General features: G+C 46.2%; 1 protein-coding gene across 9 annotated transcripts in view; it reads right to left on the bottom strand.

Annotated features, from left to right (window-relative positions):
* LOC115155493 (INO80 complex subunit D) overlaps window positions 1–23,848 on the bottom strand; it is a 43,056-nt gene that overhangs the window by 7,889 nt on the left and 11,319 nt on the right. For 2 of the 9 annotated variants that reach the window (XM_029702137.1, XM_029702136.1), the window contains 15 exons: window positions 22,621–22,734; window positions 22,309–22,488; window positions 20,616–20,761; window positions 19,321–20,519; window positions 19,024–19,154; window positions 18,842–18,925; window positions 18,386–18,560; window positions 17,927–18,000; window positions 4,481–4,727; window positions 3,335–4,365; window positions 3,084–3,189; window positions 2,776–2,997; window positions 1,864–1,961; window positions 1,543–1,676; window positions 1,225–1,451 (listed from right to left, as the gene is read on the bottom strand). In XM_029702137.1, the coding sequence (XP_029557997.1) occupies window positions 1,225–1,451; window positions 1,543–1,676; window positions 1,864–1,961; window positions 2,776–2,997; window positions 3,084–3,189; window positions 3,335–4,365; window positions 4,481–4,727; window positions 17,927–17,933 (2,072 nt within the window). In that variant the 5' untranslated portion in view covers window positions 17,934–18,000; window positions 18,386–18,560; window positions 18,842–18,925; ... (3 more) ...; window positions 22,309–22,488; window positions 22,621–22,734. Of the gene's footprint in view, window positions 1–1,224; window positions 1,452–1,542; window positions 1,677–1,863; window positions 1,962–2,775; window positions 2,998–3,083; window positions 3,190–3,334; window positions 4,366–4,480; window positions 4,728–6,308; window positions 6,638–17,926; window positions 18,001–18,385; window positions 18,579–18,841; window positions 18,926–19,023; window positions 19,155–19,320; window positions 20,520–20,615; window positions 20,762–22,308; window positions 22,489–22,620; window positions 22,735–23,848 lie in introns of those variants that run through there. The other 7 variants (XM_029702144.1, XM_029702140.1, XM_029702138.1 and 4 more) reach the window with 7 other exon arrangements.

Genomic DNA, 23,848 nt, shown 5'->3' with positions numbered 1-23,848 from the left:
CGGTACCCCCTGTTTATAGCCTCCACATTGACTCTGTACCGGTACCCCCTGTTTATAGCCTCCACATTGACTCTGTACCGGTACCCCCTGTATATAGCCTCCACATTGACTCTGTACCGGTACCTCCTGTATATAGCCTCCACATTGACTCTGTACCGGTACACCCTGTATATAGCCTCCACATTGACTCTGTACCGGTACCTCCTGTATATAGCCTCCACATTGACTCTGTACCGGTACCCCTGTATATAGCCTCCACATTGACTCTGTACCGGTACCTCCTGTATATAGCCTCGCTATTGTTATTTTATTTTTCTCTTTATTAAGTCATTATTTTCTTAACTGCATTGTTCATTAAGGGCTTTTAAGTAAGCATTTCACGGTTGTACACCTGTTGTATTTGACGCATGTGACAAACAACAATTCATTTGATTTGACTATGACGTTAGCTAATATGGTGAAAACGATGTAGGCTGTGTGTTGCAGTTAATGGTATGAAGGTTTGGCTTGGAAAGGTTTTTCTCCGCCTGGTCACAGACAGCTGTGCTCTTAAGTCCACAAGCGACGGGAAAAGGTGAGATGAGGAGAGCGCGTAGAAGCGAGGAGGAGTATACAATGAGCAAAGTGATCATGCTGTTTGTATGTATGTGTCTGCTATGAATGTGAACTGTGATTCTGTTGAAAAACGTTTCAGAAACAGAATGGGGTAAAACATACCTGAATTTGTCTAATAGAAACACTTGTTTAGAATTGTTGGACTAATGATTACAACATAGATCAGCTAGAGGCAGGCAAGAGCGTGCAAGGCGGTATTGAATGTGTCACCGTCACCTTGATTACTCAAATTTGTCTCTCTGTCCTGTGCACACCTACGTTGTAAACTTGAATTCATAGGTTAGATTGTAGCAACCTCGTGATGGGTACAGAGAAAATTCTAGTATCATTGTAGTAGCCTAAACCTATATAGTGCACTACCTTATAATCAAAAGTAGTGCATTATATAGGGACTAGGGTGCCATAGGGCTCTGGTCTACTACTTTAGACCAGAGCCCTATGGAACCCTAGTCCCTATATAGTGCACTACTTTAGACCAGAGCCCTATGGAACCATAGTCCCTATGTAGTGCACTACTTTAGACCAGAGCCCTATGGCACCCTAGTCCCTATATAGGGACTAGGGTGCCATTTCAGACCCAATGAGAGACCAGATGGTTCTGGGACAGACCTGATGTTGGCCTGGTTGGGCATGGTCAGGCTGGAGGAGGAAGGCATTCCCAGGTTCCCCTGGGGCAGCGCCGGCGGGATGGGCTTCTGGGGCCGCCACGGCCCTCTCCTCCTCTTCTTCTTGTGTTTCTTGGTGAGTGCAGGCGGTTTGGTCTTCTTACGCGGCTTTCGCTGCTGCTGCTGGTGGTGCTGCACTCTTCGGTTACCGTCTCCACGCAGGAAATTGTCCTATAGGAAAAAATACACATGTCTGTAAGTATAGTGTTACAGAGCAGATACTGTGGCATATGTATAACAATGGTACTCCCAATGTACTGACCATCTTTTTGGCATGCTCCTCACAGAGCGGTGTCTGATGCGTGATGTCAAACACAGGAATGGAGCACTGTTGTCCATCGGCAAATTTGGCTGTGCAACTGGAGAAGAGCTGCTGGGAGCGATTCAACAGAATGTCTGCAGAAAAACCGTGAAGGAAGCACTCCAGTGGAAAAGAGGACAACTGTCATGTCTCAAAAACAGAAGCCATACTTTTGAGTCTGTTAAGTTCTATTAGGACAAGTTGTAAAGCCATATTTTGCAATAATGACAGTTTTGTCCCAACAGTCCAGTGTGCCATGTAAGAGGTTGGTGAAAAGGATACGCTGGAAGCAGTGTCGGGTGAAGGGTAGAGCTCGGCTGCTACATGCCTGGCCCTTGGTGCTTCCAGTGCAGATTCCCGTCTCCTGCTGCCCTGGCTCACTGAGCAGAGAGACAGATAGACCCACGCTCAGGACACAACCATATCTCAGGACACAACCATATCAACACACTCTCTCAGCTCTTCACAACACAACTATCATTACTGACCACATGACCAGTGTGAGAGGGCTGGCCGATGCCCGTCACATAAAAAAAGGGTTTTACTAAAAGAACTGGAACGGTTTCTTCCAAATTTTAATAAATATATAAATACAAAAAAAAAAAAAAAAAAAAAAAGGCTTAAAAATGGCAGAGTTAAAATTGTAAAAACAAGGACTAAGACCAAGAATAAAATAATAATCTTAGCTGGTCTATCCCTGCTTACCCCTCTTCCCCACTGGCACCAATAGCAAATTCAGACACTCAATTTACTAGACACTTTTAAAAATGGTTCTGGTGAAATGAGATCTCAACTACGGCATGATATGAATAATGTAAGTTAAGCAGGAACCTGTAATACAATACACATAGAAATACATTTTAAAAAAACGCACAAATACAATTTAAATAAGGAACTGTGCTAATATGAGGATGTACTCACATCACAACCAGGAAAAGCTTTAGTATCCAAGTCATTAAAAAAAAAAAATAATAATTATATATATATATATATATATTTTTTTTTAAATGACTTGGATACTAAAACTTTGTGTGTGTGTGTGTATATATATATATATATATATATATATATATATACATACACACACACACACACATTTTCCCATTGACATGGTATTGGAGGAGACTAATAAGGTTAGTCAGGCTCAATTGCATAAATGGGAGTGTTGCGCACAGTGTTGAGTATTTAGTTTACCTTGAGGTCTGGGAGACCTTGCGCAACTTCTGAATCAACTGGCCAGCACAGTCGGGGTCTTTACTGGCAGCGTGCAGCAGGGCTTTGCGGAAGGCATAGTGGTATTTCTTCTGGCGCATGGTAGCCCTCTCCTGCCTGCACAGGTGCTTGTATTTCTCCTGGAGGTATGAGCACAGCCGAACCAGCCGCGTTCTCCGCGAGCTGCCAGCATCTTCATCTGAGCTGGAATAAAAAAATAAAATAAACAAGTCAAAAACAAATCCATGTTTGATTTCATGATAGTCTAACTATGTACGTAAGAAACTTACACATCCTGCAGGTGTCCTTCCTGTAGTCTCCAGGCATTGTGATAGGGTGGAACTCTCTCTGCCTCTACTTCATCATCCTCTGAACTGTCTTCAGACCAGTCCAACCCTGAAAGAAGATAACCTGTTAGTACAGCTGGTCTCAGCAGTATAATGTCAAATGATCTTAATTTATCTCGTCTTACACAGACCCAATACGACATTGAACTAATAAGCCCAATACAGTATGTCATGTGAATAGGGAGGAGAGGTACCTAGATGATGGAAGAGGTCTCCGTGCTCCTGATGTCTTTGGGTGCAGAGCTGCACCAGATGCTGTAACCTTGCCATGCAGGCAAGGGGAGGTGAGAAGGCAGCCGGGCGCATGGCCACCAAATGGCGCTGAGTGCTGTCCCAGCTACTGGATGGCAAGTGCGTGGCAGTGAACAGAGCTTTCCTGCCGAGGGGGGGACAGGAGGACTGCAGCGGACTGGGAGCTGTGTTGGGGGGCAGTCCGACAGGCAGAAAGGCGGGAATCTGAGGTGGAGCTAGCTTACATAATAAACCCTGCAGCTGTCCTGGGAGGACAAACGAGGGCATGGTGGAGGGCTGGAGGAGTCCTGTCTGCTGCTGTCCTGGAAGGACAAACGAGGGCATGGTGGAAGGCTGGAGGAGTCCTGTCTGCTGCTGTCCTGGGAGGACAAATGAGGGCATGGTGGAGGGCTGGAGGAGTCCTGTCTGCTGTTGTCCTGGGAGGACAAACGAGGGCATGGTGGAAGGCTGGAGGAGTCCTGTCTGCTGCTGTCCTGGAAGGACAAACGAGGGCATGGTGGAGGGCTGGAGGAGTCCTGTCTGCTGCTGACGGGGAAGATGAGGATGGAGGGGCGAAGAGCGGTGCACACAGGTAAGAGGAGAGGGGCTAAAGTGCTCTGGAGGTGGTTGGAGGAGGGAATTGTCGTGATGGGGGAGCTGGAGTTTCTGGCTGAGCACCAGTCGACTGTGTTGTTTCTTCCTGACGGTGGAGCCCTTCCGAGGAGGGCCCTCTTCCCCATCAGTGTCCTCCTCGTAGAAGGCAAAAGGGTCCAGGAGCTCCCCGTCTGGGAGGGGTAGCAGACGGGAGCAGGGTGGAGAGGGTGGCAGCTCGTCCAGGCCATTGGAGGCCTTCAGAGCGAGCGAGGGCACAGTTATGTTAAGAGCCACTGACTCCAGGTGAGGTCTTGAGCGCATCTCCTCCAATGCATCGTGTTTCTTCTTCCGCTCCTTCTTGGGGATAAACCCAAGGACTTGGAGGTGGCTGTTACAGTATCTGTGGAACAAACACACCTTTAACATGCTGTTTCACAACTATGACAGATAAATCAATCACAAAGACCTGACGTCTTCTGTGGCGAGGACAGCTTCTACTGGAACGCCACACCCACCTGCGGTCCTCAGACTTGGGGATGGGGTTGGTGCATCGTTGGCTGTTGTACTTGGCCACATATTCACATTGCTTGAAGGGAGCGGTCTTATCCTCCAGGACATGACGGATACAGAAGGCATAGCCATTGAGTCTGCGCTGCTTGCAGAGCTTTGGGCTGTATGAGCACAATGGCTTATTGTCCACCTCCGAGAAGTGGATATGTTTGCCCTCATACATCACGTGACTCTGGTCCTTGAGAACATCAGCTGATGGGAGAGGGAGAAAGCAAGGAAAACCATGAGTCTTACATTATGCACAGTAATCACTGAGACTGCCCTGAATATGCAAACAAGACAAAAACAGACCAAGGGTACAGATTGAAATAAGCATTTACAGCTCCTCTGACTCTATAGTTTGACTGTTGCAAGCAAGAATATTAACATGCACAATTCAGGCAACTAATTAAGAATGTGTTCATGTGGTAAAGAAAATAGTCTACTAGTGTAAAAAAAAAAATTCAGCTGAGCACAGGCAGGTTTAGAATTTATACTGTATGCTTTCCCATACCTGTGGCTACTGTCAATTCAAGCGCACGGGATGAAGCGTCAGACCGAAGTTTTCCTTTACATGCAAATGCAGGATATGGACACTGACTGTACTGTATTGTCACAATGTCATTTGCGCGACAGACACGTCACCAGTTCCAAACTGAGGGTAATACAGTACAGTGTCTCTACATATCATTGAATTAAATGTCTCTCGTAAGAACATAGCTATTAGCTAGCTGTATAGCTAACGTTATGATTAAATCTGGAGGAATTGCATAGCTAGCTAACTAGCTAAACTACATGCATGAAAACGTGCACACTTGAGCAAATTTAGATTACGAGTTAGCTGTGCAAGTTAGTATTTGTTTAGCAAATAATTAGCTAACTACACAGAACAATGAACTTTGCATAACTAGGTACCTACTAGTTATCAAAACAAATTGTTAGCTAACGTTAGGATATTTTCCTACTTGCTACCTAACGTTAGCTAGCATAGCTAACAACCTAGTTCGGTAAAGTTAACAAACCGAGCTAGTTAACGTTAGCTACCTAGATTTTGTGTGGTAGTTCGCTTGCTAACTAACTAGATTCTGGCAAATTTGCAATAATCCGAAAACAGTATAGGCATTGGACAACAAGTACACATGTAGATATGTGGTTAACGTATACATTATCATACAATAAAACGACCTTATAAAATTGCAATTTTAGCCTGCTACGGTCTTGTGATAGGTAGCTAACTAGCTAGCACATTAGGCAGCTAACTAGCTAGCACATTAGCTAGCTACGCTAAAAACACAAGTAGCGGTAGCCAGGAAACGGAAACATCAATACATAGAAGACTTCTATGAAATATGATGGGGAATTTACAATACATTGAAGTGCATTTGGATATAGTTTAAAATATAAAAAGTACTTAAGATTAGGATTTCACGACAATCAAACCACCTAATTTGTGGCAAATAGAAAACAAAGGCAAGGGGAGGCACAGAGGCTCGTTCAAAAAGGCCTTAAACTAAATATTGCCCGCAAGTCATCTGGTCATTTTCTGTTTAAGAAAATTAATACATTTAGGTGAATAACGAAACGTTGTGAATATATGTATATAATAAAACAACTCCGTAACTATCATAATCATATGTTGTGTGATACAGATAACGATCAAAAGTTAAACATTTAACATGAAACGATAAGGCCTATCAGACCTAGTAACCCTAGGGCCTCGAGTAGACAAGTCGTCCCGCCTAGTCCTGCGCCATAAGCGGCCTCTCCAGAAATCGAAGTCGAGGCTTCACTTACCTTCAATTTGTATAGGCTGTGTAAGGTATTCGCTCCTGCTAGAGTAGAAGTGCCTATTACAACCAGCTCGCCTATTTGTGCATCGATATTCGATATTTTAGGTAACTAATAATGCTCCTATCTGAATACAATATCATTGAAAATACTGATGCATGTAAATGTAGATTATCCACAGCAAACATTAGCAGGTGGGAGCTGCTGAGGATTTTAGATTAGTCCACAGCAGACTCCTCACAGCACCACTACAGGCACTGCGGGGACATGACAACAGTCCACAGTCCAACAACAACCTCTCTACCATATTGGAAATTCAACTTTGTATAAGCTACAGCAGGGAACAAATGCAATGTTATGTCTTGCCGACTGCATGGCAATGCTAATTGAAGGGTAGAGTAGCTATAGTTATGTGCTTTTAAATAAATTACATTTCCCTGCTTATATCAACATGGTTTAGAAACTCTGTTATATAACACATGTCAAATTCCTATCTGGCAACGGGCTGATGTCACATTCTTTATGAATGCGTTCTCTACTCTGGCTTCAACACTGTTGCCCAATGCTGATGCAGCACGTGCCCATCATTTACTAAACACTTGGAAGGCTAAAATATTATAGGAACACAGTTTAAGGCCCTATACTCCTAAGGCCCTACAGCCCACATGTGTCATCTTCTTTAAGTATTTAAAAGTTTTTTTTTTTTTTACTTTCTTGCCTTATTGATTTGAAAGGCACATGTTAACAGCTCAATTTGACCATACTACATGCATTTGTGGGTGTGTGATTGTAAAGAAGTATTTAATGAAGGTATTACAATTTAGTAAATTTGATCTATTTCAACAGTGTAATACAAATATTTGTGATCACTGGTATAAACTGCTATAATAATAGTGGCACATAAGATATTCCACTGTGATAGATTGTGCTGACCAATGGCTCTATACAGGCTTTATCTAAAGATTAAGAACATGTTGTGCTTTACCATTGATTACTACTGAAGAAAAATAGATTTCTTAAATAGTTTCTTGTATACATTATCTACAAAGCAGCATATTCTCAATAGTCATTGGGGAAAATACAATCTTTACACAATTCACAGCTGTAATATACATACAGGAAATAAACTATTTATGCAGCTGGAAGACTGAAAGGTGCTTGTACTGCATTTGGTCAATAAGGGTATGAGGAAGTTGGTTCTCAAACCTCCTCAGGGACCCCCAGACGTTTTACAATTTTGTTGTAGCTCTGAAGTAGCTCACCTGATTCAACTAGTCAAGGGCTTGATGATTAGTTGACAAGTTATATCAGGTGTGCTAGCTCTGGAATAGATTAAATGGATGGAACAGCTGTGGGTCCGGAGGCTAGGTTTGAGAACCACTGCTGTAAAGGGTTGGAAGTTGTGCGTATAGCGTACAGGAAGTTGTGCTTAGAGCGTACAGGAAGTTGTGCATATAAAGTGAGAGAGGAATAGGCATCTATTAGAATGACTACTGAATAATAAATGTGTGTATATGGATGTTTAACAGCTATTTTAATAAGTGAGGATTGGATAGGTACTGTATCTATCGCATTGACTTTACAGAATACATTAAAAAGTAACTGTCCAGTGAAATTCTCACTTTTAAAAGTTTATATTTTGTTAACTCATACCCAAATAATGTTGTTGAATCATGTGGTCAAAGCATAAATTGGATAAAAAAAAACACATAAAAACTCCCACCTCAAACATGTATTTTATTGAACCTTTAACTAGGCAAGTCAAACCGACCTTTTCAAAAATGCTTGTTATTTCCTGATAGAGAATGTTGTTTTCCTCCTGAAGAGGATGAGCTGGCCAATCAGCGGTCTACTCTAATGAATATTTTTGTGACTGGTATACGCCCAGACCCTTCTGTTGTTGGGGTATGTCCACACCATTCCAACACAGAAACACTGCTTTTTAACATAATTAATGACACTTTTTTGGAAGGAAAACTATTTCACTCATATGGTACAGAAAAGGGAGGACCCCCCCATCCACATCGATGGGACAGCAGAGAGAAGGTGGAAAGATTTAAGTTCCTCGGTGAACATATGACCGACAAACTGAAATGGTCCACGCACACAGACAGTGTGGTGAAGAACTTCAACCTAAGGAGGCTGAAAAAATGTGGCTCGTCACTGAAAACCCCCACTAACTTCTACAGGTGCACAATTGAGAGCATCCTGTATCACCACCTGGTACGGCAACTGCACCGCCCTCAACCACAGGGCTCTCCAGAGGGTGGTGCAGGCTGCACAGCGCATTACCGGGGGCAAACTACCTGCCCTCCAGGACACCTACACCACCTGATATCACAGGAAGGCAAAAAAGATCATCAAGGACAACCAGCCAAGCAACTACCTGTTCACCCTGCTTCCATCCAGAAGGCAAGGTCAGTACAGGTGCATCAAAGCTGGGACATAGAAGCAGTTTTTCAATCTCAAGGCCATCAGATTGTTAAAACAGCCACCACTAGCACAGAGGCGGCTGCCTACCTACAGACTTGATATCATTGGCCACTTTAATAAATGGAACACTAGTCACTTTAATAATGCCACTTTAAGAATGTTTACATATCTTGCATTACTCATCTCATATGTATATACACTGTATATTGTATCCTTCACTATCTATTCTTTACTATCTATTGCATCTTAGCCACTCTGTCACTGCTCATCCATATATTTTATACTTACAGTTGAAGTCGGAAGTTTACATACTGTGGCAGACCAGGGGGTTTGGTCAAGACGTTTACCCATATCAGACACGGACAGAGAAGGATTAGCTCAGTTTCAAGGGTGTTTATTTCAATAATAGATCAAATAGAAAAGAATAGGTCTCCTCCATGGGACCCTCTCTGGGACACCGTCTTCTGGGTTCCGGGTCTGGCTGTATCCTGTCGGGCACAAAACTCCCTCTTCTTACCTCTGCTATTGTCAACAATAACACGGGAGTCCTTTCTTCCCACCACTCTCTCTGTGTGCTGTCTTTCTGGCAGCTTTATGGGCCTTGCACAGCTGGTGAGCAATCCGCCCTTGATTACTCACCAGCTCCCAATCAGCCCCAATTAGTCCTGGCTGGAGAGCCCGTCGAGACCTGGCACGTCCAGCAGATGGAGCCATCGCCTCGGGATGTATACTCCATCTGTTATCAGGCCTCGACGAGTCTCCCCCTGGTGGCTGACCTGCTGTACGAACCCCCCCCCCCCTTAGCTCTGTTGGGAGGGGACTGTCATCAGTGCAACGTAGGTCTCCCTTCTCGATAGGGCATCTGCGTTTCTATGCTTCGCCCCGGACATGTGCACAACAGAAAAAGAGAAGCGTTGAAGGGACAAGAACCACCTGGTGACCCGATCGTTCGTGTCCCTTCCCCTGGCCATCCAGACCTGGGGAGCATGGTCCGTGACCAGGGTGAAGTGGGTACCTAACAGGTAATACTTGAGTGTCTAGCGTCCACTTCACCGCTAGACACTCTTTCTCAACAATAGAGTATTTTTTCTCTCTGGGTATCAGCTTACGGCTGATGTACATGATGGGGTGCTCCTCTCCCTCGTGTACCTGGGACAGAACGGCCCCTAGTCCCATATCACATGCGTCCGTCTGGACCATCATCGGCACCTGGAAATTGGGTGTTACGAGAATCAGATGGGAGCACAGCGCTTCCTTCAGACTGTTGAATGCCGCTTCTGTCTCGTCCGTCCATTTCACTGTTTTCGGGAGGCGGGCCCTGGTTAGATCGGTGAGGGGGGAAGCTATAGCCGCAAAGTTGGGGATAAACCGGCTATAGTATCCTGCCAGTCCCAGGAAGGACTTGACCTGTGTTTGGTGCGTGGAACGGGCCAGTCACGCACCGCGTGAACCTTCCTCTCCTGGGGCTTGACGTTCCCCCGTCCGATCAAATACCTCAGGTACTCCACCTCCTCGAACGCTAGCTTGCATTTCTTGGGGTTTGCGAGCACCGCCTGGAGGCGCGTCCCAACCTTGGCTGTGGATGATGATATCATCCAGATATGCCGCTGCGTACTGCTGGTGGGGTCGAAGCACTCTGTTCATCAGCCGTTGGAATGTGGGCGGGGCACCGTGGAGACCGAAGGGGAGCACCCGGTACTGATACAACCCGTCTGGTGTCGAAAACGCCGTGTTCTCCCGGGAGGAGGCTGCCAATATCCTTTGGTCAGGTCAAGGGTGCTGATGTACCGGGCCTTTCCCAATCGGTCGATGAGCTTGTCCACCCTCGGCATGGGGTAGGCGTCGAATACGCTTATGTTGTTCACACCCCGGAAATCATTACAGAAACGGAGGCTACCGTCTGGTTTGGGCACCAACACGATGGGGCTGCACCATGCGCTGTGGGACTCTTCAATGACCCCCATCCTCAGCATAGCCTCAACTTCTTGTTTCACGGCCTTCCGTCGGGCCTCCGGAATCCGATACGGCCTCTTTCTTACCGTTTCCCCGGGCCGGGTACGGATGTGGTGTTCAATAAGGGTCGTGCGGCCCGGCTTCTCGGAGAACACCGCCATGTTCTGATCGACAAGCTCCCTGAGCTCGTGCTTCTGGGCCAGGTCGAGGTCCTCATTGCTCTGGACCACCACTGGTACCGTTGGCGTCCTGGGTCCCAACCATAACACGGCCAAGGCTGTCCGCTCGTGCCACTTCTTCAACAGGTTCACGTGGTAAATCTGTTGAGGTTTCCGTCTCCCCGGTTGTTGTACGTGGTAATTGACAGGTCCCAACTTCTCGACCACCTCGTATGGTCCGTGCCATGTTGCCAGGAACTTACTTTCGGCCGTGGGGATCAATACCAACACCCTGTCCCCCACCTGGAATTCTCGGGGCTGGGCTCCCTGATTGTAGACCTGGGCTTGGGCGCGTTGGGCCTTCTCCATATGTTCCCTCACTACTGGCCATATGGCTGTCACCTGCTCCCGCATCGTCTCCACGTGCTCTACCACGCTGCGTAAGGGGGTCGGTTGGGCTTCCCACACCTCCTTGGCGAGGTCCAGTAGGCCACGTGGCCTCCTCCCGTAGAGGAGTTCGAACGGGGAAAACCCAGTGGAGGATTGGGGTACTTCTCGGATTGAGAACATTAGGTGGGGTAGTAGCTGGTCCCAGTTCTTCCCGTCCTGCTCGATGACCTACCGCAGCATCTGTTTCAACGTTTTGTTAAAGCGCTCGACGAGCCCATCCGTCTGCGGGTGAAAAACAGAAGTCCTGATCTGCAGGAGGGCACAAGACTCTTTCATGAGGTGGGACATAAACTCTGTACCTTGGTCTGTCAGGATCTCGTTCGGGATGCCCACCCGGCTAAAGAGGTGGACCAACTCCCGGGCGATTCCCTTGGATACCGCCGCCCGTAGGGGAATGGCCTCGGGATACCAGGTGGCATAGTCTAATATTACCAAGATGTACCTGTGTCCTCATGCAGTCTTTACCAGGGGTCCAACTATGTTCATGGCGATGCGTTCAAAGGGCACCCCGATGATCGGCAGGGGGACCAGAGGGTTTCGGAAGTGTGCTTCGGGGCAGTGAGTTGACACTCCTGGCAGCTGCGACAGTCGTCTTCCACGGCCCTCCTCATCCCGGGCGGCGATCCGTTCCCGGGTCTTCTCCATTCCCAGGTGCGCCCCCAACAGGTGGGTGTGGGCCAGCTGAAGAACGGTTCCTACATACCGTCGGGGCAGCAACAATACCTCTTGAAGAATTCCACTGTTGGCGCGACACCTGTCTTCTGGGTTCCGGGTCTGGCTGTATCCTGTCGGGCACAAAACTCCCTCTTCTTACCACTGCAATTGTCAACAATAACACAAGAGTCCTTTCTCTCCCCCCCCCCCCCCCACTCTCTCTGTGTGCTTTCTTTCTGGCAGCTTTATGGGCCTTGCACAGCTGGTGAGCAATCCGCCCTTGATTACTCACCAGCTCCCAATTAGTCCTGGCCGGAGAGCCCGTCGAGACCTGGCACGTCCAGCAGATGGAGCCATCGCCTCGTGATGTATACTCCATCTGTTACCAGGCCTCGACGAGTCTCCCCCTGGTGGCTGACCTGCTGTACGCCACAATACACTTAGGTTGGAGTCATTAAAACAAATTTTTCAACCACTCCACAAATTTCTTGTTAACAAACTATAGTTTTGGCAAGTCGGTTAGGACATCTACTTTGTGCATGACACAAGTCATTTTTCAAACAATTGTTTACAGACAGATTATTTCACTTATATTCACTGTATCACAATTCCAGTGGGTCAGAAGTTTACATACACTAAGTTGACTGTGCCTTTAAACAGAAAATTATGTCATGGCTTTAGAAGCTTCTGATAAATGATGTCAATTAGCCTGAGTCAATTGGAGGTGTACCTATGGATGTATTTCAAGGCCTAACTTCAAACTCAGTGCCTCTTTGCTTGACATCATGTAAAAATCAAAAGAAATCAGCCAAGACCTCAGAAAAAAAATTGTAGACCTCCACAAGTCTGGTTCATCCTTGGGAGCAATTTCCAAATGCCTGAAGGTACCGCGTTCATCTGTACAAACAATAGTACGCATGTATAAACACCATGGGACCACACAGCCGTCATACCGCTCAGGAAGGAGACGCATTTTGTCTCCTAGAGATGAACGTACTTTGGTGCGAAAACTGCAAATCAATCCCAGAACAACAGCAAAGGACCTTGTGAAGATGCTGGAGGAAACAGGTACAAAAGTATCTATATCCACAGTAAAACGAGTACTATATCAACATAACCTGAAAGGCCACTCAGCAAGGAAGAAGCCACTGCTCCAAAACCACCATAAAAAATCCAGACTACGGTTTGCAACTGCACATGGGGACAACGATCGTACTTTGCGCACGGGGGTGGCAGCATCATGTTGTGGGGGTGCTTTGCTGCAGGAGGGACTGGTGCACTTCACAAAATAGATGGCATCATGAGGAAGTTAAATTGTGTGGATATATTGAAGCAACATCTGAAGACACAAGTCAGAAAGTTAAAGCTTGGTCGCAAATGGGTCTTCCAAATGGACAATGACCCCAAGCGTACTTCCAAAGTTGTGGCAAAATGGCTTAAGGACAACAAAGTCAAGGTATTGGAGTGGCCATCACAAAGCCCTGACCTCAATCCTATAGACATTTTGTGGGGAAAACTGGAAAAAAAAGCATGTGCAAGCAAGGAGGCCTACAAACCTGACTCAGTTACACCAGCTCTGTCAGGAGGAATGGGCCAAAATTCACCCAACTTATTGTGGGAAGCTTGTGGAAGGCTACCCGAAACGTTTAACCCAAGTTAAACAATTTAAAGGCAATGCTACCAAATACTAATTGAGTGTATGTAAACTTCTGACCCACTGGGAATGTGATGAAAGAAATAAAAGCTGAAATAAATCACTCTCTACTATTATTCTAACATGTCACATTCTTAAAATAAAGTGGTGATCCTAACTGACCTAGGACAGGGATTAAATGTCAGGAATTGTGAAAACTGAGTTTAAATGTATTTGGCTAAGGTGTATGTAAACTTCCGACTTCAACTGTATTCTCATCCCATTCCTTTACTAGATTGTGTGTATTAGGTTTTGTTGTGGAATTTGTTAGATATTAGGTTTTGTTGTGGAATTGTTAGATATTACCTGTTAGATACTGCTGCACTGTCAGATCTAGAAGCATAAGCATTTCACTACACTCGCAATAACATCTGCTAACCATGTGTATGTGACCAATAACATTTTATTTGATGGTAATTAATTATCAGTCCTATTTTATAGAAATCTGGAAACACTGGACAGTTACTTTAATATATTTCTGTAGATGTGCAGGTTATTTCTAAATCAAATCAAATTTAAATAAATTTAAATCAATTTTATTTGTCACATACACATGGTTAGCAGACGTAAATGCAAGCGTAGCGAAATGCTTGTGCTTCTAGTTCCGACAGTGCAGTAATATCTAACAAGTAATTTAACAATTCCCCAACAACTACCTAATACACACAATCTAAAAGCGGTAAATGAGAATATGTAAATATAAATATATGGATGAGCGATGGTCGAGCGGCATAGGCAAGGTGCAGTAGATGGTATAAAATACAGTATTATACATGTGATATGAGTAATGTAAGAAATGTAAACACTAATAAAGTGGCAGTGTTTAAAGTGGCCAGTGATTGGGTCTCAATGTAGGCAGCAGCCTCTGAGTTAGTGATTGCTGTTTAGCAGTCTGATGGCCTTGAGATAGAAGCTGTTTTTCAGTCTCTCGGTCGCAGCTTTGATGCACCTGTACTGACCTCGCCTTCTGGATGTTAGCGGTGTGAACAGGCAGTGGCTCGGGTGGTTGTTGTCCTTGATGGTCTTTTTGGCCTTCCTATGACATCGGGTGCTGTAGGTGTCAGGGAGGGCAGGTAGTTTGCCCCCGGTATGCGTTGTGCAGACTGCACCACCCTCTGGAGAGCTTTGCGGTTGAGGGCGGTGCAGTTGCGCTGCTGCGCCTTCTTCACCACACTGTCTGTGTGGGTGGACCATTTCAGTTTGTCTGTGATGTGTACTCCCAGGAACTTAAAACTGTCCACCTTCTCCACTACTGTCCCTTCGATGTGGATAGGGGGGTGCTCCCTCTGCTGTTTCCTGAAGTCCACGATCATCTCCTTTGTTTTGTTGACATTGAGTGGCAGTTGAACAGGCTGGGATCTATTACAATGACACTATTACAATGACACTGTATGGCATATTAATAACATTTCTAAGGATGTATGTAGGCCTAAGAGTTATTTCTGTCTGTGTGAGAGTTGGATAGACAGCTTGTACATGTAGAGAGGAATGACCTGGAAAACCGATCTTTAGCATATGGATGGCTCATCTATAGCTTGGGCTACTTCGGTCACAGCCTACACACACTTAGCCATGGTCTGGCTGATTGGATCTGTATTCAAGAGGGATATTTTAACACAACCAGTGCTTGACTTGGGCAGGAGCTCACCGGAGCCAAGTACCAGTACCTGAAATGTTCTACTGCTTGAGCTCCTGTTCTTCTTATAGAGTATTATCTCAAAAGTATTGTGGATCTCCTGCACCTAAATGTAAACTCCACCGGCACCCAAAATGAGTACCGGTGCTTATTTCAGTCCAAGTCAAGCACTGAACACAACATTCACATACAGTAGTAAAGACAGACAGAGTCAGATGATGTTGGTTCAATTATTAGAATTCCATTTTTTTTTTTTTGTGAGCTCAATGCACCATCGCACAGCTTCTCTAAAGATAAATTAGATCCAGACTGAACTGTGCAATGTAGTAAGAAGTTGTAGTTTCCAACATGCCAATATTCTACGTAGTATTGTGCATAAAACGTGGTAATTAACTACAATGACTAGGGTTGCACATTTTGGGCAATATTCAGAGGTGGAAACTTTCCGTGGGAATATATGCAAATTAATATTAATACCATTTAAATGTAGATGTTTTTTGCGTTGGATATATTTACCATATCATACGGAGACAGAAACATAAACCTTTTACCTTATCATAAGTAGACATAATTGCAAATGATTAAATCCTTCCAATAAAAAAAAAAACTAAAAAACATTTAGTTACAAATGTAACTTTAATTAAATGAGTTGACTCTTCACATGGGATGATTTCACTGAACAACAAAAGAAAGGGAAGATTGAATGATCCCCAATGATCCATTGCATCTCCCCAAATTATTTTTTAAAATACATCTGTAAAATGATAGTCTAGAAACTAAAGCTTTGGTTGTCTTCCTCTCAGGCTTCCATGTCTTCTCCCTGGACCTCCTCAATGTCCACCTCTTAAACATCAGACTCTGAGGCCTCATCTTCACTGTCACTTTCCAACCTTGTTGAGGATGGCTCTTGTCATGCTCAAAAAGCCTCACATTTTCCCAGAATGCCACCAATTTTTCAACCCTTGTATTGGTCAGCGTGTTGAATGCTTTGGTGTGTGTTCCTAAACAAGGACCAGTTGCGCTCTGAGGCAGCTGATGTTGGTGGGATTTGGAGGATGATGGAGGCAACAGGGGAAATAGTCTCAAATCCACAAAGTCCCTTCCACCAGGTGGCTGATGAGATATGTTGACACGGCTGCCATATTGCATCTTGGCTACGAGAACGTAGGAGGGAGAAGAGGTCTGATTGCCGTCCCCATTGCTCACTCAAGGATCCCACCGTGCATCTGATGAACTTCGGAAGTCCCTAGGCGTCTTCGTCCCCGAGAGGATCCGGGTTTACCCGAATTCCTCCAAGAGCCTCCGAAGATTGCCGATTTGCCTTTTCCCGAGCCGATGCAGCTCGGCAGGGCTAGGCTGTCTCCAGCTGAACGCGGATGCAGACTTAACACCCAGAGTTGTCTGTATTGCGGTGCTGCCGGTCATTATGTGTCTACCTGTCTCTTCAAGAAACCTAGCTCATTGGTAGGAATGAGTACTCTGGTGGGTCTTAATAAGGATAATGTTGCTTCTCCCCCTACTCGCCCCCCTCTCCATGCCACCCTGCTATGGGGTGACCAGTCCAAGTCTCTCCAGATACTCATCGACTCGTGGGTCGATATGAGCCTTGTGGACGTTACCCTGGCATCTGAGCTGGGCATCCCCACTCAACCCCTCTCCATTCCCATGGATGTTGGAGCGCTGCACGGGCGCTCTATAGGCCGGGTTACCCACCATATCACTCCCATCAACCGATGAGTGTCAGGGAACCACAGCAAGACGATCCAATTCCTGCTAATTGAGTCTCCGCAGGTTCCTGTGGTATTGGGATTCTCTTGGCTCCAGCGACACAATCCCTCGATTGACTGGTCTACTGATGCCATTGTGGGCTGGAGCCCGTTCTACCACGCCCACTGCCTGAAATCATCTCTGCCTGCCCCGGGACGGATTCCTGGGGGCTTGGAAATTGTCCCGAACCTCTCCGCCATTCCCGCGGAGTACCAGGACCTCCGGGAGGGGTTCAGTAAGGCCCGGGCCACTTCGCTTCCAGAACACCGACTGGTACCCAAGGAGGTTAAGCCAGATGCGATGGCACGCCGCTATAGCCCCGCACCTACACCCCCAGAAGCCGAGACCTTTCCCCCCTGCTCCAAAATCAATAGCCCCTCTGCTGTTCGTCCTCTGTTGCCTCGTGCCCTCCGTATACTTCCTACTTTTCATGTGTCTAGATGTAAACCCATGTCTCACAGCCCTTTGTCTCCTGTTTCCAGGCCCACCTCTCTCCCCCGTCTCATCGACGTCCAACAGGCATACAGGGTGTTTGTTTTATTCTATGTTACAGCATTCAATTTTGGGGTGGCAGGTAGCCAAGTGGCTAGAGCGTTGGACTAGTAACCGAAAGGTTGCTGGATCGAATCCCCTGATCTGAGGTGTAAATTTGTCGTTCTGCCCCTGAACGAGGAAGTTAACCCACTGTTCCTCGGTAGGCCGTCAGTGTAAATAAGAATTAGTTCTTAACTGACTTGCCTAGTTAAATAAAGAAAATTCAACCCACATAATGCATAGCTAATTTCATGGTTAAAAATACATAATCGAAATCCGTGATTATCTTTTAATAATCAAACTGAAACCAACCTCAAAAAAGCACTAATCGCTCAGCACTACTCACCTGTCATGTAAAGGTTTTGAACAGTGGAGCTGTGGAGGGACCAGAGGCTCTGTGAGGACAGTCTGATTCACATCCTGCGGTAGAAGACAGACATTATTAGTTAACAACCTCACTAACAATAGGCATGAGAGAATAATGTCAAAATAACAGTAACATGTTTATAGGAGGGGTTTTCCTTAGGCCAACTATGTCCATCATTAGAGGACCACTAACTATATTCTTTACGGTGCTCCAGGGAGGAGAGAGGGGTTTGTGTGGGTGTACTATCATCATAGCGCACCAGGTTGGGTGAAACCTCTGCCAATCTGTCACGCACCTCATCCATGGTGTCGTACAGCAATGTCACTCCAGCAAGCTTTAGGGTAACCCCCCACCCCCCCCCACCCACAACAATGATACTAACTCATGAAATTACTACTGAACACATTCACTGATTAGTGTTGTGAAACATTAGTTTACCTCAGATATGGCAGAATGCTCTTCCAATCCTGCCTGGCCATGCCTGGAGCAGTCACAGCCAGCCTGGTCTGCTGGTCGCGGCCCTCAGTGTTCACATAGGTGCTACATTTCTCTGTGTATGCTGCTCCAGGGAGAAGGGTGTCAGCCATCGCCGCCCCAGTGCCTCCATGGTGCCCTGTGTAGAGTTATGAAACTAAAAATACATTTCAGTCTGACACAAGACTCACTTAAAGATCATGGATATTATTCTAAGTGCTGCACATCTGAAAATGTTTTTTTTTGTGTATCTGTTGTGGAAGAGCGTTGCATCTGTCCCAAGGAGGAACAGGAAATGGGGTAAGTGACAGATAAACAAAGAGGGAGTTGGCTGTGAAAACTGATCAATAGTATTTAATAGCATTTTAAAAAATTCACCATCAATCTAAATGTGAGATCAGGTACAGTAGTAGATATTACCTGTGAAGCACATTGAGAACCTTCCAGCATTCTCCTACTCCACTGCCCAGCACCACTATAGGATGCTTTGACCTCGGCAAAAACCTAGGAACAAGATTTTTTTATAATTGTTGACATAGTGAATTCTCTATGACTACACTTAGTGACCAACCATCAGAGATCGTTAAATAATACATGATTACCTTAGAGAAGGGCTGGGTCCCAGGAACTATTTCCTGCAGGACCTTAGCAGACTCCTCCAGCTGATCGTACGTGTAGGCCAAGGCCACCTACAGGTCGTCGTGAAGCCAACTACCAGGGGTACATGAAGTATCTATAAAATACCACCAGTCACGTTTCAGATTTATATTATATTATTATTATTATATATATTTATTTCCACTTAAAGAGAGAGTGCTGGAAGCAGTTATTTACATGCAAATTGAGATGCCAGTGATTTTTGACAGCACTTAAATCCCATCCCGACCTCCCAGCTATACCTCTTTCTGATGCGTGCGTTAAAAAGTGGTGCCTCATAGTGTGGGTTGGTGCCAACTAGGAGCAGCAAATCAGCCTCTTCAATGCCAGCGATGCAGGAATTCAGAAGGTAGTTTGAGCGCAGGTCAAATCTATAGGAAATAGAACCCAGATCAGGAATGTTCCACTGTTCCCCTCAGGCTCAGCCAGTGTTTCCCCTATATTCATTTAGCAATTGCGCTAGCATGCTAGTTGTTCCTGTAGACTTCCAGTCATTGCACTAACGCTAGTTGGCAATGGCTTGCGAAACTACCTTCAACATCCTTCAAACTGCAGACAGAGATATAAAATGGTATCCATGAGTTCATCTGACTCTGGGGAAGTAAAAATGGGCTTAATTGCCAAAATCTCACATTATCTATTTAAGATCAGAGTGACAAGTTACAACATATATTTGTAGCAAACAGAGCAAGCAGTGGCGTGAATGAGAGCCAGGAGCCCACAGCCACCGCTTGCTCCTCCTCATCTCCCTACAGTGCAGTTTCCCATGGTGTCAACATCATTGAATTTTCATGCATTTTTGAGTAGAATGTCTTTTTGAAACGTCACCAGAAGTGACCTTGTCACAGGCGTTCTACCAACAAAAATATCCTGGGAGGCAAGCAGGCATTGCAACCGCTGCTGAAGCACTGGCAGCTCTGCTTTGGCCAGCCCCTGCCATGGGGAATATCTCCTCAGTACATAGGCTGTCACTACACAAGCGGTTCAGCATATCTTTCAGGGCGATCAGAGCCTCTGCGTCCATCATCCCTCCTACAACGCCTTGACATTGGTGCCTTGAGCTCTTTGCAACTGCAAACAAAAACACTGATGTCATAGACTACTGGTGTCTACAGAGAGTTTATAAAGGACAACACAAACACAAGATCAACAAGGAACATGCTACAACTCACTGTGGATAGGCGGTTCTCTCTTTGTTGATACACATAACATGGGGGAGGGAGGTCTGAATATAAAACAGAAGCACTCAAGGCTGTATCACAACCGGCCGTGATTGGGAGTCCCATAGGCCGGCGCACAATTGGCGTTCGCCTTCCGGGTTTGGCCGGTATGGGCCGTCATTGTCAACACGTCCTCCCAGGAAGTGGCCACCAGCTGGCCAGATGCATCCTTCACATTGGGCTGATTGAGGCGCTGTCGCTTCAACACACCATACGCAGACCTGCCATTAGGGGAGAGAATGAGTTCAGTGTGAATTTCAGACCGATAAGGTCAGTCAAGACCGTATGGACGTGACATGAGCTGGTCCTCAGTTTACCTGGTCTAATCTGAGATCCACTCCTCATTGATGACCTTGTGGAGATGGGGGGGGGGGGGCAAACTCCTCATGACCTCACCACCCCCTGGGTGCTCACCACGATATTGCTAACCACCGCATCCAGCACGTCAATGGATTCAGTCTTCCTGTGAGGAGAGAAAGATTAGTTGATAACCACCAAGGTCATTTATTTTATTTTTATTTCACCTTAATTTAACCAGGTAGGCCAGTTGAGAACAAGTTCTCATTTACAACTGCAACCTGGCCAAGATAAAGCAAAGCAGTGCGACACATTCAGTGGGGGAAAAAAGTATTTGATCCCCTGCTGATTTTGTACGTTTGCCCACTTACAAAGAAATTATCAATCTATAATTTTAATGGTAGGTGTATTTGAACAGTGAGAGACAGAATAACAACAAAAAAATCCCGAAAAACGCATGTCAAATTTTTTTTACAAAATGATAGGTGGAACTAAAGTGTTAAATAAGGCGTATTGAGCAGGGCTAGAGGCTCTACAGTGAAATAAGGCAATAAATATTAACCAAAACAGCAATGGACAAGGCATATTGACGTTAGCGAGAGGCATGTGTAGCCGAGTGATCATAGGAGTCCAGTGAGTGGCTTCAGGCAGCTTGCGGGTCGGGGCTAGCAAGCTAACAGAAGGGCCATGGAGGGACGTCGCGACGGAAGAAAGTCTGTTGTGGCCCCCTCGATCAGCAGGGCTCCATGTGGTAAACCAGGCCAATAGGCAGAATAGGTATAGCGGCCAGAGAATTTGTCCAGTGGGCTAACAGCCCGATGTGCTCTGGACATGCTAGCATGCTAGCGGATGGGATTTCAGGGGATGAAGCGATAGCGGAGCCAGTTGAGAAAAACCCCATCGGGCGAATCATCACATCGGTGGTCCAGTCATGATGAGTCGTCGTGGGTCCAAGCCAGTTGGCAAAAAGAGGTATTGTAGCCCAAGTAGTGGCTGATGGACCTCTTTGGCTAGCCGGGAGATGGGCCTAGCAAGGCTAGCTCCAGGCTAATTGGTTCTTGCTTTGGGACAGTGACGTTAGCCAGGAGTGGCCACTCGAATAGCAGCTAGCAATGATCCAGGTGAAGGAAAACAAAAAAAAAAAGGTTCAGAGCTTGCGGTAGGAGTCCCGAGATATGGGGGAAAATAAGTCCGATTTGCTCTGGTTTGAGTCGCGCTGTGCAGACTGGCGAGAGTTGTCCGTGCTAGTTAGCTGGCTAGCTTCTGTTGGGGTTCCGGTTCAGGCGACGGTTCAGACGACGGGTCAGCAGGGCTCCGTATGGTGGGTATAGTGGCCAAAGAATTTGTCCGATGGGCCTCTTAAGCTAACAGTCCGTTGTACTTTAGACAGCTAGCGGGCCGTGGCTAACTAGTAGCCAGTTAGGTGGCAAGCTTTTGATGAGTTGATGAGTTCTTAAGTATTAAAATAGCAGATCCGTACCACATTGGGTGAGGCGGATTGCAGGAGAGTATATTCAGTCCGTAGATAGAAAGTGATATTAAAATATGAAATATATATATGAAAAAAAACAAGCAAAAACATTGTTTACAAGGGACAAGACAAAAACACACATCTGACTGCTATGCCATCTTGGAGAAAGTCTATATACTACTACTTGGATTCTATTCCAAGAGCCGGCTTGTACTGTATACACAACGGTGTAAAGCACATACCTGGTCTCCCAGGGACAGGAAGTGAGGGCATACGGCTTGGAAGTCAATGCTCCCACAGGGCGTACGTCAATCACATTCCCAGACGGCGCCGACATGAACATCTTCTCCACATGAATGCCAATCTGCAGGTCCCCTGCCAGTGGTCTCAGATCCTCCACACCTGTAATCTCACTGGCAAAGCTACAAAGGGGAAAAACCTCATTTGGCACATAGATGTCTGTCCCCTTTGAAATTCTTGGTAATAATAAGGTGTTGCCCTCTATAATGAATGCTTCCAAGGTGGACCATACTATGATTACTAGCCTGACTCACCGGACACAGTGGGTGGACTGGATACAGCGGGTCATGACGGTCTTGATGAAGGGACCAATGTTCTTGTCCTCCACAGCTCTCTTGCTCTCTAAGAAGCGGCTCTGGTCACTGGTCCTGCACAGTCAGCACACAATGGCAACATGTTCCTTTAAGACGTCCAATGCCAAAAACCTTGTTGCCAGTCCCTCCCACAGGCTGAACCATCATCATGACTAACCAGTACCTCCCACAGGCTGAACCATCATCATGACTAACCAGTCCCTCCCACAGGCTGAACCATCATCATGACTAACTAGTACCTCCCACAGGCTGAACCATCATCATGACTAACCAGTACCTCCCACAGGCTGAACCATCATCATGACTAACCAGTACCTCCCACAGGCTGAACCATCATCATGACTAACCAGTCCCTCCCACAGGCTGAACCATCATCATGACTAACTAGTACCTCCCACAGGCTGAACCATCATCATGACTAACCAGTACCTCCCACAGGCTGAACCATCATCATGACTAACCAGTACCTCCCACAGGCTGAACCATCATCATGACTAACCAGTACCTCCCACAGGCTGAACCATCATCATGACTAACCAGTCCCTCCCACAGGCTGAACCATCATCATGACTAACTAGTACCTCCCACAGGCTGAACCATCATCATGACTAACCAGTACCTCCCACAGGCTGAACCATCATCATGACTAACCAGTACCTCCCACAGGCTGAACCATCATCATGACTAACCAGTCCCCCCTCACAGGCTGAACCATCATCATGACTAACCAGTCCCCCCCCACAGGCTGAACCATCATCATGACTAACCAGTACCTCCCCACAGGCTGAACCATCATCATGACTAACCAGTCCCTCCCACAGGCTGAACCATCATCATGACTAACCAGTCCCCCCCACAGGCTGAACCATCATCATGACTAACCAGTCCCTCCCACAGGCTGAACCATCATCATGACTAACCAGTCCCCCCCACAGGCTGAACCATCATCATGACTAACCAGTCCCCCCCCCACAGGCTAAGCCATCATCATGACTAACCAGTCCCCCCCACAGGCTGAGCCATCATCATGACTAACCAGTCCCCCCCACAGGCTGAGCCATCATCATGACTAACCAGTCCCCCCCACAGGCTGAACCATCATCATGACTAACCTCTAAATGAGGCTTAGAAGCTTTAGGAAACAATGATGTTATGATTTTACATGAAG

This window comes from Salmo trutta, chromosome 20 (assembly GCF_901001165.1).
Source record: "Salmo trutta chromosome 20, fSalTru1.1, whole genome shotgun sequence".
Classification (NCBI taxonomy): Eukaryota; Metazoa; Chordata; class Actinopteri; order Salmoniformes; family Salmonidae; genus Salmo; species Salmo trutta.
Note: the sequence above shows the minus strand (reverse complement) of the source record. Positions and strands in the feature narration are given on the sequence as shown.